Source organism: Gymnoscopelus braueri (assembly GCF_963280865.1).
Source record: "Gymnoscopelus braueri genome assembly, chromosome: 19".
In the NCBI taxonomy this organism is placed as follows: domain Eukaryota; kingdom Metazoa; phylum Chordata; class Actinopteri; order Myctophiformes; family Myctophidae; genus Gymnoscopelus; species Gymnoscopelus braueri.
The window spans coordinates 32886336-32902474 of NC_137621.1; the positions used below are offsets into that span (position 1 = coordinate 32886336).

Genomic DNA, 16139 nt, shown 5'->3' on the forward strand with positions numbered 1-16139 from the left:
CAGCAGGGGAGGGTGATCTCTGTCACTGCATTAGCGACATGTATTCAACTCTTCATATACCCTTATAATGCAGTATGCTCATGATGATGCTTTGCAGTGCACAGTTCTAAAGTGCTGCTGTGTCCTTAGTGCATCTGGTTAAATAAGGGTTTATTGTATTGCCATTACCTTCAAACTCAGCCAGCTGACAGAAGATGGGAGTAATCAACTGTGTGAATGAATATTTCAGCGTACCCTCATATTAGGTCCTCATGGCATCAAATATTCTCACAGAACTTTCCGTGATTGCTATCGGGAAATGCCTTCCATTAATAAACCCTGTACCCTCATACGAACTCAGGAAGATATTACAGAACACCGCAATCTTTCTGCTATACTCATCCAGGGCTGTAATCAGACCCATATACATTACACCTTACTGCCAATACATGGTCATTTTCTGACTCCATTACATTTCTCTTCTTGTTTTTCCTCTTATTAACATGCTCTGCTCCTTATCTGTGCTTCTTCCATTTTTGCAACTCATCACTTCTTTTCTATTTTCCCCATGCCCCATCTACCCCCATCTTCTTCCCTCTTCTTCCTCCACAGCTCTGTTGCTAGCTGAAGGTAAGTTGTTCTTTCCTTCTCTCGGCATCCCTGCTGATGATGATGATGATGCTTCACTGAGTGTGTTGTAGTTTTTGTCTGGGAACCCAAAAGAGAAATTTTGTGTCTTCCTGGGACCCAAACCGAATGAATTAACCACTAATGCCCTAAATCAGATCTTGCTATTTTCACTATTCTTACCATTACACGTTGTGAGCTTGTAGATTGGCTATTTTTACAACCAGAATATGGACGCTAGGATTCATGTGGTTAAGCCTGATTCAAACCTCGCATCGCGATTTGTTGTAAGCTTGTAGATGTGTTATTTTCAGAGCAGGACACCGTAATACGACAGAGCCTAAATTAGCCATTACTGCTCCTTTTGAGCCAACTGAAAAATGTGCATATAATTGACACCTTGATGGTCAATAATTCTGGAGAATATCCATCCAGGCCCCTTGGTGTGGTAGGGCTTAACAACTTAAAGGATGACTTCACCCATTTTCAACCTATCTTCATATATTTGTTCCTCACTAATGCTCATGATAAAATGGTATTTTAAAAAAATCTACTCATAGGAGGGCTGTGGACACTTCAGAAACCCGCCTACCAGTGACATCATCATTAGGCAGGTTCTTTTTTCAAACAACATTTCAAATTTTGTTTAGATTTGTATTAATGGCTTCCATTATAGCATGCTAACTTTCCAGGAATAGAAAGCCTGCAGTTTCTATTAGCTTGTATTCCCAATTGATGATGTCACTGGTAGGTGGGTTTCTGAACTATCTGAGACACAGACGGGGTAGACAAAAATGGTACCATATTATAATGAGCATTAGTGAGGACCAATTACAGTATATGAAGATAGGTTGAAATGGGTGAAGTCGTCCTTTAAGCCCTATTTTCAAAAGTAGCTAAAATAGCAGATCTACAAGCTTTTTGAATATTTACCTACAATTACAAGCCCTAAATAGGAAGGGATGCCAGGTTGAAATTGGCTAATGACAGGCAACTGATGCCAGTCTCTAACTGCTTCAGCTAAGCAGTTTCACCTCCAACATAACAGGTGCCCTTTTTTTTCTGACATCGCCCGCAACTGAATGATGGATTAATTCCCCTAATCACAGGATTAATTAATCACAAACTCATGACTTATTTCCCCCTGTCAAGCGGAAGGCCAAAACATTTGATAACCAGAAAAAAAGAAAAAATCTCAGCTCAGCTCAGAAATTAGAAATTTAATTACCTATGTGATTAATTCTGTGGGTTTTCTATTTTTTCTTCTTGTTCTCATTGAGGAAATATTTTCATGTTATGGAGTGGCACAGTGCAAGAGGAATGTTGTGATAATCACATTTTAAACATGAGCAAAAAGAAACCCTGTCAGGTCTTCAGGGCACATACTGTCTTGAGTGTGTAATTGATTTAGCTTAAAAGCATGTGTGTGTGTGTGTGTGTGTGTGTGTGTGTGTGTGTGTGTGTGTGTGTGTGTGTGTGTGTGTGTGTGTGTGTGTGTGTGTGTGTGTGTGTGTGTGTGTGTGTGTGTGTGTGTGAGTGTGCGTGTGTGTGTGTGTGTGTGTGTACTGTATGCACGCCCATGTGCGTGCGTGTTTGTGTGTTGTGTGTGTGTGTGTGTGTGTGTGTGTGTGTTTTGTTTTGTGTGGTATGCATGTAAGCATGTGTATACAGTATAACGTGCATGCAAGTTGACATTACGTGTGTGTGTGTGTGTGTGTGTGTGTGTGTGTGTGTGTGTGTGTGTGTGTGTGTGTGTGTGTGTGTGTGTGTGTGTGTGTGTGTGTGTGTGTGTGTGTGTGTGTGTGTGTGAGCATGTCATGTGTGCTGAAGTATGAGTGCACAAGTGCCTGCTGTGCTAACACACCTGACCACTCTTCCCTATCAAGGGGAGCTTGGCTGTGATCTTTAATGGCAGCGTTAATATTTAATAGTAACCGTGTTTTCAGCTAAGAGCAGCGGGTTGGGACTCAGGGCCTCAAATAAAAGATGACAGGGTTTCTGCACCAGGTGTCTCTGTGGGAGTGTTACAGACAGCAGGATGAGAGTGCAGAGAAAGAGTTAGCTCTCTCTCTCTCTCTCTCTCTCTCTCTCTCTCTCTCTCTCTCTCTCTCTCTCTCTCTCTCTCTCTCTCTCTCTCTCTCTCGCTCTCTCTCTGTCTCTCTCTCTCTCTCTCTCTCATAAAGTTAAGCCTACTTTATACTTTCTCCTTCAACGTTGTGGCTTGCCAAAAATAAATGCACTGTATATCGTTGTCAAGTATACATGAGTCTTTAGTCATTACTGAACCAATGTTATGGACCAGTTTGTACTGCTCCAACAATGGCGTCGGTTTGTACCACAGCCACACAGGATATGGGACATGTTGTGTTGATAATAATAAAATACATTTCTACAGCATATTTTAAAAACAATGTTACAGAGCTTTATATCAAACAATACAATGTGATGGTTTGATTGTTTAAATTAAAACAAACAAAAATACTAGAAAAAACTAAACAAAATACACATACAAACTGTAAAATAGTAAAAGTGATTAAAAATACTATTAAAATAGAGAGACAGAGAGAGAGAGAGACAGAGATATAAATTTGTATTGAATTGACTTCATAATTAGGTCTTTGGTAGTCTGGCAGTAGATCAATTCAGCTCAGTGAAATGTTGCTGCTTATTAGGGACATTGTTCCAGTGTTGCTGCAGGATGAATAAAGTATTCCTCCAATGTTTGGCCGCCCTGTGTTTGGTCTTGTCGAATGCCCGACCAAGCGTGAAAGCTCATTTGAGCTTATATAACGTAAATGATGTACACAAGAGGACATTAGCCACAGAGAATAGTTTGGGCAAAAAGTATGAAGTATGGATTCTGCATTATTAAAATGCATCCTCTATTTCTTTCTTTTACATCTTTATTTGTTTTTACTTTTCTTTTTTATAAGTTGAACTTTTTATTAGACATAATTGATGCATACAAGTGTAATAATGTACTATATATATCATGAAGTCCCCCAATACGAAGGAAACATAAATACATTACAAAACTTTCAATAAACAAATCAATCAATGTTCTTTCCTCATGTTTTGTTTGTATACAGCGAAGTACAGCAAAGCACTTTAACTGAATTAACTAACATTTTCTCACATTCTCTGCTTTATTTCAATTGTCATCTTATTCTCTCTCCTCTCCTCTCCTCTCCTCTCCTCTCCTCTCCTCTCCTCTCCTCTCCTCTCCTCTCCTCTCCTCTCCTCTCCTCTCCTCTCCTCTCCTCTCCTCTCCTCTCCTCTCCTCTCCTCTCCTCTCCTACCTTTCTCCCTCCACAGACATACCAGACAGGAAGCTGACATCAGATGCAGAGGAAGCCAAACGGATTGCAGAGATGGGCAAACCAGTGCTGGGGGAACACTCCAAGCTTGAAGTCATCATTGAGGAGTCTTATGAGTTCAAGGTGGGCGATGTTCACCATGAAAAACGACCCTTGAATCACAACCGATAGCTGCTGGGTATTTAAGCCCAAATTTAGCTGTTTTCCTGTTTGCGTGAATGCTGCGTAAGTGAATGTCAATTTCTTATGTCAATGTCATAACACGGTTCACTTCGATCAATGTATTTGACACAAAAGAGACAAACACTGTCTCTGTCAAACACTCATTTATCTTTTCACTTAAAAAACGTTCACTTTGTGCAGTACTGACATCCTCTATCCTCCTCAGTAGCATAAATATACCCAGCATATTTGTTTCAATCATGCATCAAATAGAAGAGATGGGTTGCTTTTGCTGAGGACTTGATGCCACTGCCATCAAGTGGTGAAGGATGGGCACTGATGAAGCCCCACGCTTATAGCAGTGGTCTTCAAAGTGGGGGCTGTGGCCCCCAGGGGGGTAGTTGGAATGAAGAGGAAAATGGATGGCGGGGGTGTCATAAAACATAATATTAAAAAAAAATCTAATTTAGATGACTTTTCAATTGTGCCAATTTAACCACTTTCAACCTGCTGTTCCTATTTTGGGAATGTCATGGGGGGTCCTTGGCATGGAAAAGTTTGTAAATGATGGATGGATTGTTTTTCTGCTTATGTCTCTTTTTTTATCGTACAGAGCACAGTGGACAAGTTGATCAAGAAGACCAACCTGGCTTTAGTCGTGGGAACCAACTCTTGGAGAGAACAGTTTATGGAGGCAATTACTGTCAGTGCAGGTACAGTCAAAAATGTCCCACCATGCTCAGACTCCAGGTGTCTCTGCAGAGACACGTGAGCCTTTACTACAATAGTTTATCATAATTTAGGCAATAGGGGCTGTTAAAGGATAGGTCTGTTTCGTTCTTCACTTCGTTTTTTTCCCCAGTCTGTCTGGGGATTTTTCCCCCAGTCTGTCCCCATTTTTCGTACTTACACACTTTATAAGATTTACCTGGTTTGGCCCCATAAGATTATCTATGACAGCTGCATTATTCCAGTATGTGAGACTTATCCTTTAATGTAAACATGTTTGGGGGGAGCTAATTATTACCCTTGTCCCCCCAACTGAATATTGGTAAGAAGAGATGTTCCTGTTGCAAAGAGTTTGCGATGCCTGTTATTCCTATGTTGGTGTTTCTGAGCAATGTTGGCAATACTAGCTAATCATTCCATACATTCTGTCTGATAGCTTAAAATCCTAGTGCAACGTCAACGTTGGTGATATTATGATGTCCCGTGCAAAAACACTTTTGAGAAAAGTCCTTGTTTGCGGTCCCCCCTAAGTTGTAATGAGATTTGCGCCCTTGCTTATAAGACACTTATATTGTATAACATACTGTACATTCATTACATACATTCAGTTTTGTAAGACACAATCCATAGTCTGTTCATTACATACTGTAACTGAAAAGTTCCAAGATAATCACATACAATTCCAAAATGTAAAAATCACAAGTAACCCACTTGGCTACATTTTATTAAGGGTATTAAAATACTTTGTCTTCTTGTTGAAGCTCTAGAAATTTCCAACATATTCCCTTCAAAACTAAATTAAATCTTGCCATTTTTCCACCATTACCAATCAGAATGATTGTGTTAATCCTTCCGCCCAATTTTATTATAACAGTCAATAATCATAAGTTACACATTTCTAAACATTCATAAATAAGGGCTTAGATTAATTTATAACTCATGAATTATAAACATAGTAAAGACTTGGTAATCATTTGTTGACACTTGGCCAATAACTAATACATTATTTACTAATCATTTACTACAATATAGACACATCTTTTATATCTCAGTTAGAGATCAGTAACCAATTATTTACATATATTTAATAATAATAATGTATTTTATATTTTATATTTACTATTTTGCATTAGGCTATGTCATTTCCTAACGTAAAATTGATACATGTACAATATGCCTATGATATATATATATATATATATATACAGTATATGATATAGAGTCTCATCATGCATGCCATATGACATCCACCAAACCACCACAGTCCCAGTAGCCACAGAGTAGCCAAATCCTCCTCTGGTGCCTCGCTTCATCCCTTCACCGTTGAAATATTTAATCCAGCGACACTCTTTATTTTTTCATGGTGCTCATCCTCTCTCCTCCCCTTCCTCTTCCATCGCCACCAGTAGCACTAAAAAATAGATGTGCCTCACATGGCCTGCCACTTTGAATCAACACAGTGTCCCCTGGTGTGCACCATTTTGCCTTTGCATTTGAGGTGTTAAGTTATTGCCCTTATTCAGAGTGACCTGCGGTACAATGAGTAAGCAGGTTGAGGGGGCTTTCAGTGTCTCGCTCAAGGACAATTGCAGTTCATGTCGGCTACCGATGAGATCAAACAGGTGACTTTTATGTTACCAGATTGATGTTTTCTAACCCCTGCGTGAGACACCTTCCAATATAATGAGTAAGCAGAAAGCTGGCTCTGTGTCTCATTCAAGGACACTGTGACAGGACACATTCCATTTTTGGTCCCTGCAATGACCAATGTGTCACACTGGCTGTTTTGCTAGCATCAAACATGACTTATAGTTTACAGGTTTGTGACTGTCTAACCTAGAGGTGATCCTGCCACCTAATTGCATGAATTAGACCCACATGTTACGATGTGACCTCTGCTCAAGCATCCAAAAACCTAAACTGGAGCAAAGTGTTGTTTATCAAAAATCTAAGCTGAAAGCCCACGGCTTAAACTAAGCAAGAAGTCAAAATTATTGCTCAACAAAGTAAGGAAAAAATACAATAAAATAAAAATAAAATGTTTTGGGGAAGGGGCTAGTGCATCTGTATCTTTAGGGCACGTTATTATGAAATAATAACAACAAAAGCCCCAAACCAAAATTAACCCTCAACCAAAAACTTTTTGCCAACAAAATAAGCTGAAAAGCCCAAAGCCTGCCCAAAAGCAAGAGTTATTTATCCCCACACTTTAGTTACAAATGAGTCCATTCACTGTATGTTTCCTATGCTCTCTGCAGATATTCAGAGATTTCCTAGTAATAGTTCCACAGTTTTTAAGTGAATGTTGTTGTCTGTCCTACCTTCTCTGTCATCTCTCATCCTGTATCCCCTCACCATCTACCATATTGCCTCTTTATCTCTGCTTTTTCATTCGCAATCCCAACTTTATTTTTTCTATTGTATCATTCTCTCTTCCCTTCTTCATTGCCTCTTCCTTCTCCAAACTCTCCCCCCTTTCACCCCCAATCCCTCTCCCTCTCTCTCCCCATCCAGATGAGGACGAGGACGAAACGGGTGAGGAGCGTCTTCCATCCTGCTTCGACTATGTCATGCACTTTCTCACCGTCTTCTGGAAGGTGCTGTTCGCCTGTGTGCCGCCCACTGAGTACATGAATGGCTGGGCGTGCTTCTTCGTCTCCATAGTCATCATCGGCCTTCTGACGGCCGTCATCGGAGACCTGGCGTCCCACTTTGGCTGCACCATTGGCCTCAAGGACTCGGTCACTGCTGTGGTGTTTGTGGCGCTCGGCACCTCCGTCCCTGGTCAGTTCAGTGTGTGTGTCTGTCTATTTATCCAGGTGGAATACTGTGTACTGTGAATGTAGGGCTGCTAGATTATGGCAAAAAGCATAATTACCATTATTTTGGTCAATAGTGAGATCAAGGTTATTTAACACGATTACTCGATTACTTTCATTTCTTGAACTTTTAGTCTTTTAACAGTGGATTTTCTTGAACTTTTTTGCTCATATAGTTTGGCCATAAACCACATAAACCACCTTCCTATCCTGTGTCACCTGGAAATATATCACGATACAGGAGTTGGATACTAGAGAAATAGCATTTCAGCTGGACTTTAAAGGGGGTGTCCAGGTGGCACAGGAGTGAAGTTCCTGCCCACCAAAGTGGATACTGGGGTTCGAATCCGTAGCAGTGCCTCCAGCTTGGCCAGGCGATCCAAAGAACACAGTTGTCTGCGCTCATGGTGGGGTAGCCTGCTAGGGAGGGTGATCTCTGTCGCTGCACTAGCAACTTATATAGGTTTTTCGGGGTGCCTGTTCAGCAGGGAACAGAACTAGGAAGGATAGCTGACATCACACGTATTAGAGTAGACACATCGTTGCCTACACCCTCTCCAAGACCAACTAGTAGGGGTCAGCAGTGACAGTGACTACATGGGTGAATTGGGAATTAGCAATTTGGCATAATAATTAAATTGGGAGAAAATATAAAATGGTAAAAGTTAATAATCATTTAGCCGTTTATTCGATTACTAAAACGTAATTTGAGTGGTACAATTTTCCGTTGATCAATTAGTCGGTTATTTTCATTTATTTTCTTGGTTTACTCCACAGACACGTTTGCCAGCAAGGCGGCGGCGGTGCACGATACGTACGCAGACGCCGCTATTGGGAACGTGACCGGCAGCAACGCGGTCAACGTCTTCCTGGGCATCGGCGTGGCCTGGTCCGTGGCCGCCATCTACTGGCACATGCAAGGGAAGCCGTTCGTGGTGGAGGCCGGCTCGCTGGCCTTCTCCGTCACCCTCTTCACCATCTTTGCCTTCCTGGCCGTGTCGGTGCTGCTGTATAGGCGCCGGGCCCACATCGGAGGGGAACTGGGCGGGCCCCGGGGACACAGACTGGCCACCTCAGCCTTCTTTTTCAGCCTCTGGTTGCTCTATATCCTGTTCTCCAGTTTGGAGGCCTACTGTCATATAGAGGGATTTTAAGACCCTGACCCCGCCCCACCCCCACCCCTTATACAGAAAGAATAACTCTTAACTCCAATGCGGAAACAAAACAAGACAGAGGTTTCAAAGTACAACTTGGGAGTGAGAAAAAAATAGATTGAATTCTCGATTGTGGATTTTTTTGTCCGGTCGTGTAATGGAATGGATGAACAGGAGAGGCAAACCCAGGGAGTGCAGCGTTGCTGGTTCCTCCCTCACCTCCGTCCCGCCTCCCACTGTCTTTCTCTCTGTCTCTGTCTCTCTCTCTCTCTCTCTCTCTCTCACAAGCTCTCACTCTCAAACCCTCCTGTAAGAATGCTCAAAGGTGTGTAGCCTGCACCAGGTGCTGAAAGCCTGTACGTCTTCTGGCTGCAGGAGCAGCCATCCTGAGCCCAGGCGAGTGAGTGTGCTTACAGCTGGGATTGGGGCGCCACTGAGTCATAAGAAGATGCAGAGAGGTGGGCCTGCATTCCACTGACGGAGACTGCAGTCTTATTATACCCAGAAGGAGTTGAGCTATCAGAGGTCTATATTTTTCTCAACACCTGATGAGAATGTTATTTTGTTTTTTTGTTTTGTTTTTTAAACGAAGTATTTTGGGGATAAAAATGCAAAAAATTAGAATAAAACAATTACGAAAAAAACGAACAAAAAGAGGAGTCAAAGACACTATTTTCTGATCTACGTTATGGAACGACATATAAAACAAAATGGAGATTTGCTGTCGAGTAATAAGCTGGATGGACTCATAGTATTTATTTTTATTTGCATAGTTTCCTAAGGAGCGCCACAGAGTTCTCAGATTTAACGAGAGCTGAAAGGGGGAGGAAAGTGACAACCTAAATACTGGCAGACAAATCAACCAATCAAACAGGCATGGAGGAGGGAGCTCGGGGACACAATGGACATTGCCAAACTGCCCTGGACATTACTTCCGTACTATATACGTATCTATATATAATATATTTCCATATTTTCTGTATATTTTGAATATTTGTTTAAATGTGATCACCTTCTGCTCTAACAAAAATGGCGGATTGCTGTGGCTTGGGGGTAGGGGCAGTTGGGGTGGGGTGGGGGTATCATATCCCAGAACGATGTCTTCACATTTCTAAGAGTTCTGTATCTTGCCTAGGAAAAAAATGAAAAAAGGAAAAAAAAGTATGACATTGTATTTTATTTACCGAAGATATCTTGGTCTCACTCGAGTTTTCACATTTTGAGAATCCGAAGTCCAAAAGAAAAAAAGTGTTGCTGCAGAGATAAAAATTCAGAGGTATTTTTGTACTGTTCCTTCCATGCACTTTGCTGTATAAATCTATTTATGGAGACTTCTTCTTGTACACGTGCAAGAGGCCAATATTCAAAAGGTACGTATCACTATGGACTGTAGAGTGCCTGTGCCAGATAAAGAGCTTGTTGTGACGGCACCCACTGACCAGCTGCCTACCAGTTCAGTTCAACTAAATCCACGGGTTCCATTATCAAAATGGCCCCATATCCAGTTTCAGACCAAGCTGTTGCCCGAATTTACTTTTACAACATATCAGAAAGAAATACCAATCATATTATGCTTAGTTTATTGGCAGCACAGCAGTCACATTATTACAATTATCACTGAAATTGACATTTCCATAAAAGAGCTTATTTTCAAGTCAGTGTTCATTATGAGCAGGTGTTGCTTCAAATAGGGTAAGCTCAAAACATCTATTGGAACAGAAGTGTAACTGGTGTGGTGTTTCACTAGGCTGAAGTGTCACTGGTCTGGGTGCCGAAGCAGTAAATATCTAGAGTTTGAATTTGAAAGTAACGTGATATTGAATGCTGTTTAAATACAAAATGACTGGTGCTTTGTTTTTAATGAGAGAGAAACATATATATATATACGTTTAAGAGCTCCCAACCCCATGAAAATGTTTATTACTTCATTTGCATCAAGCGTACATTGCTCTGTAAAGTCTTGGCCAATTTAAAAAATCACTGAAGAGATTACCAAAGAGATGGGATGCAACATCTTTTTCAAACATAGGGTGATGACATGTTGCAGTGACACTATATCTCCACAAGGGGGATGTCAATCTCTAGTCCCTGTGGTTGTCCCCTCCTCTCTTTCATTCCTCGCCACTCCTCCTACCTAGTGAATATTCTCCTTCCTTTGTGGTGAGAGATGTTGTACATACATACATCCAGTGGCTAAAATGGATAATAATATTCCCCTAGCCCACACCTGCTCTCCCTTTGAGTTCTCCTTCTCTCTCTCTCTCCAACACACACACACACATACACACACACACACACACACACACACACACACACACACACACACACACACACACACACACACACACACACACACACACACACACACACACACACACACACACACACACACACACACACACACACACACACACACGTTCACACACGTACACGTGTATGTTTACATAGACACGGTATAAGCGTATTTGTCAAACCGGCATGTCAAAACACAATACTCTTTCACATCTCATTCACAAGGTAGCTTTGTCTGAGCCAACATCAGCAAGAGTGTGATGGTAAAAATGAACAAATATACTTTTGTTATTATCTTTTGTTTTTCATTTACATTAATGTGTGAGAGAGGCCCCACAAACCAGCCCTTGGAAGCCGTGAGACAATAAATATTATGGGAGTATTATATAGAGGTGGTATTTTTCACTAAGTCTAACACAAGTGGATGCAGCAGGAATTCATTGTGACAAAGAAATGCCAGGGGTGTGTGTGTGTGTGTGTGTGTGTGTGTGTGTGTGTGTGTGTGTGTGTGTGTGTGTGTGTGTGTGTGTGTGTGTGTGTGTGTGTGTGTGTGTGTGTGTGTGTGTGTGTGTGTGTGTGTGTGTGTGTGTGTGTGTGTGTTGCTTTTTATCAAAGCAAAATGTCGTATTTGAGGTTGTTGTGTAGGTTGGTATGCTGCAGTCAGGCCTCTGTGGCTTCTCTGTACTTGTGAGTGCAGGTGATTTCACTGATGTATGTCAGTTCTCCCCACATGGGAATGCCTCTGAGTTGGTTCATTTGTCATTTGTCTTAAAGCTATATGTCTTAAAAGTTGTTAGTTTTATATATATATATATGTGTGTGTGTGTATCATTATATATATATATATATATATATATATATATATATATATATATATATATATATATATATATACACACGCACCATTTTTTGTTTTCATCTTTTTTCTTTTTCCTTTTTTGTAGGTGCAGGGCAGATTTGAAGTGTGTGTGTCTACAAAAAAGAATCACAATCATTTGGGATTGCTGATGATGTGATAATCTAAAGAAAGATTGAGGGTCATATCATATGCTGACAATGCTAATGTTTTCTTTTCTGTTGTCAAAGAAGAGAACACATTCTGATGGGTGGGCGGGACATTTTTTTCTTACCTACGTGTAGGGATGGAAAACTGATCCTTTTTTATTTTTTCTCTTTTTCTGTACCACAACCACTTGCTGGGAGATAGATTAGATACACTCTGAAAAAGAACGTAATGTCATTATGCATTGCTGTCAACATACTGTACATGATTGCTCGGATGAAATTATAATTGGATGTTGCCTAAACACGTTTTGAGGGAAATGCAGTTTGATGTCAAAATCGTAATATTTGGCTGTTTTGGAATTTCGTCAGATTGCAATAAAACTAAGTCTTGGCTTTCATAATTCGTCGATATTGCTGCCCAATTTAAATCAGAAACATAAGTCTTGAAGCCTTTAAATGTAGCATGACATGCTAGTGAAGACACATTTTTTCATATAACTCATGTATGCTTTAGGAAGTAGTCGGCAAGACTTTCTCGGTTTATTATTTCATTCTAAAAGGAATCTGTGTGGATTGTCTTAATGCCACAAGAATATCATCTATAAGGAAATAATTAACCATGTTAAATGCTATAATTAAGACCTGCTTCGGATTTGCAAAGATTATTATTTCATATAATATACTCATTAAAGCCCTTTTTCTCAAACAGAGGCTGGTAACGACCTACTGTATACGCAATGTGATGTTGTACAATTGATCTCAGTAGAGCAGGTGAGGTCACATATTCTGTTGAAAATGTATACAAATGTGCCAGTGTTGCAGAGAATAGAACAACAATTATCTACACAGCATGTTCAGGTCCCTTGTCTGCCCTACTGAAGTGCCCTTGAGCAAACACTAAAGCACTAATAAGATCCATACTGAGGGTGGTCAGCAAAGGCATCCAATAAATAAGAAGTACAAATATTTTATTTAAAGATTATAGACAGAGAGTGTAGACAATGCTACATTATTTTAAAGAGTTTAAAGACTTATGGTCTTGTGAGAAGAAATCATACTCATTGAATAAATCACAGGCTGGTTTCACCAACATATATTAAGCTTAGATCAGGTTAAGATTTCAAGAGTTGCTAACACAACATCCACTCATTTTGCCCTGTCTTTTACCTGCATTTTGTGTTCCTGATTAATGGTAAATGAAGCTATATCTCAGGCAACTAAAAGGCCAAGCCAAGGATCGGTTATCTTATCGTATAGTATTAAAAACACTACAACTAGGTTTGATGTATTATATGTGAAACCAGCTCTCTTTTCCAAAAGTCTGCATGTATGTTGAAATGATCACCATATTACACTTGACAGTGTATCAGGAACATAATTTAGGAAGCCATCTGAGTTCTGTTTGTCATTAACTTAGCTCTGTCTGTGTGTCTGTCTGTCTGTCTGTCTGTCTGTCTGTCTGTCTGTCTGTCTGTCTGTCTGTCTGTCTGTCTGTCTGTCTGTCTGTCTGTCTGTCTGTCTGTGTGTGTGTGTGTGTGTGTGTGTGTGTGTGTGTGTGTGTGAGAGAGTGAGTTCAGTCTTTATGCTGTTTAAATGCATTAAAGGGTGCAGCAAATGTGAATTTCTTTGTTTCTCATCAGCTACGCTAGGCTTACATCTAACCTTTTGTTTAATGTGCACTGAGGCAATGATAGCCTACTGTATGTTTTAGGCAGAAGCAGTCACCTATACTGTAACTAAAACATCCAAAAAGCGACACTTCCAATAGCTTTAAACTTAATTCATACTTTGTCATAGGCTACAGATTTTTGATTATTGACACGGGTGACAGTTGTATGATGAAGTATAAACTATTGAATTAATAAATTAGGCTTTATTATGTAGTCTCTCTCTCTCTATCTCACTCTGTAAGTGTTTCATTTAGTAGGCCTAAATGAATTAAAGTCCTTATTTGGTGCCTGATGAAGAGTAGGCCTATAGCCTAATTCATAGGTTAAATACTTCGTCACACAATGGTGTCGCCGAATGTAACCAATGAAATATGGAAATTCGTCTTTAAAAAGCTTTTTTTTTAAATAATCTGCATTGTGCCAATGTCTCCAAATACAGCTATGTTACGATTTGTCACATACTCATCACAATTGCAGAAGCATTAAGCCAGATCCTCCAAAATATGGGGTCCAGCAATCACCATATACAAGCCTCATAAGTATATGTTATGGTCTTTACAAGCAACATCTCTGTATTTCCCTTATCTACACCTACATGTATACACAAACAGTTTACAAGTACATAAAAACAACATCTAGGCTACATGTACAATCCTGACCTGATGCAAATGTTGAGATGGTTGACCTGGGTTGGAGTGACAGCGAAGTCTTACATTGATGTTGACACTATTGGTTGTTTTTTTTCACTGACCTCGTTCTGACTGTGCCCTAACACCCCGCAACTGACACTGATTCGCCCACTGACATAAACATACTTGATTTCTGTGATACACCGTATTGCATCTGCCACAGTGGAGTGTGTATGTCTACCTTTACCAGTTGGAGCTGTTCTCAGAAAGCTGTATATCCTACTCTACATGATGATGTCTTACCATAATGTTTTTCTGGGTGTTGGTTCACTTATCCATTGCTGGGCTGAAATTCTATCAAATCACACTGTACAAATCCTCAGTTAGTTTAACTCTGAGTTAAAGTAGCATGGAAGGTTTTGCTGTGTACATGTGTCAGGTGACTTGTGCACTGGAGTCTCTTTTCAAAACTCTTAAGGAAAGAGCTGCAGAGTTGGTTAATTAGTTTTAGATATTCTGGTTTTGTGGGGTGTCTGTTACAGTGAAGGTTGATTGAATTCCAGCCACAACGCATGTGTACACACACACACACACACACACACGCACGCACGCACGCACACAGGCACGCAAGCACACTCTCTCACACACACACACACACACACACACACACACACACACACACACACACACACACACACACACACACACACACACACACACACACACACACACACACACACACTGTCTCATTAAAGTCACTGAAATAGTGGGATTATTATTTTTATCTATTGTTTGTTATGTTGATTGTTTCTTACTCCTTGCTATGAATTTTGTTTTTATTTCAGGGATTATGCATGGAAATGAACCTTAAGTTGATTATTTTATTATTCTGTTTATTTTGTTTGTTGGGGGTCAATAACAAAATAAAGACAAATGAAAATCATGCTAATGTGTTTTATTGGATGATGGTAAATAGTGCAACACACTATAATGATTATGAAAAGGATGAGCAGAAATTGACACTTGTATCGGGAGGAGATAAACTGTGATTGGCATAGACATGAGCTAATTGCTAATGAGAGGATGATTCGCACATTGACAGTGTTGTTCAGTCACTTTAAATAATCTTAACGCGCTCTTCAAATTGTACCTTAGTGAGTTTTTAACTTCTGGTCGGAGGACTACAAATTAAGAGCATGATTATTACATTACATGTTCGTGCGTGCATTTGCGTTAATAATCAATTGTTTAGTTGTTTAGTTCAAGAGTTAAAGATCTAATAAGGGTCCATTTGGTTACCAACTTTCCATCATTTAGCTGGGGACCGCATGGAACTCCCCAAGGATCACTGGTGGTCCCCGGACCACTGGTTGAGAACCACTGGTTTAGTTGGATATAAAATATTACAAATGAAAATGAAGCAGTCATCTAAGTATGGATGCAATCTTCACTAAAATAATGGTAGCCTACTGGTGGCAGGGGTTTGGTTGCCTCAGTAAGATCAGGTGGCCTGGCCCGGGCGTGAGTTATCCCAAATTAATGACTATGTAGGATTAATCATCATGCCAAAGCCAGACTACATTACGTTTATTCAAGTTCGTCTTAAGGTAAAGACAGCACTTTCTTATAAATGTGCTTGCTTTGCTTGTATAAATGTATACTCACTTGTAAGCGCCATACAGGATACTCTCAACATAATCCATTGTGTCTCGTTTGTCAAAATAGAACAGATCTACAAGATCTACAATGCATAATG

The 16139-nt window shown here is 40.2% G+C and overlaps 1 protein-coding gene across 2 annotated transcripts in view; it reads left to right on the plus strand.

Moving 5' to 3' along the window:
• Nucleotides 1–8832, plus strand: part of slc8a3 (solute carrier family 8 member 3) — a 119608-nt gene extending 110776 nt beyond the window's left edge. Inside the window, exons 4-8 of one of the 2 annotated variants that reach the window (XM_080415088.1) lie at nucleotides 592–609; nucleotides 3922–4046; nucleotides 4699–4798; nucleotides 7329–7598; nucleotides 8411–8832. In XM_080415088.1, the coding sequence (XP_080271214.1) occupies nucleotides 592–609; nucleotides 3922–4046; nucleotides 4699–4798; nucleotides 7329–7598; nucleotides 8411–8787 (890 nt within the window). In that variant the 3' untranslated portion in view covers nucleotides 8788–8832. The remainder of the gene's footprint in view (nucleotides 1–591; nucleotides 610–3921; nucleotides 4047–4698; nucleotides 4799–7328; nucleotides 7599–8410) is intronic. The other variant, XM_080415089.1, reaches the window with a different exon arrangement.
• The last annotated feature ends 7307 nt before the right edge of the window (nucleotides 8833–16139 follow it).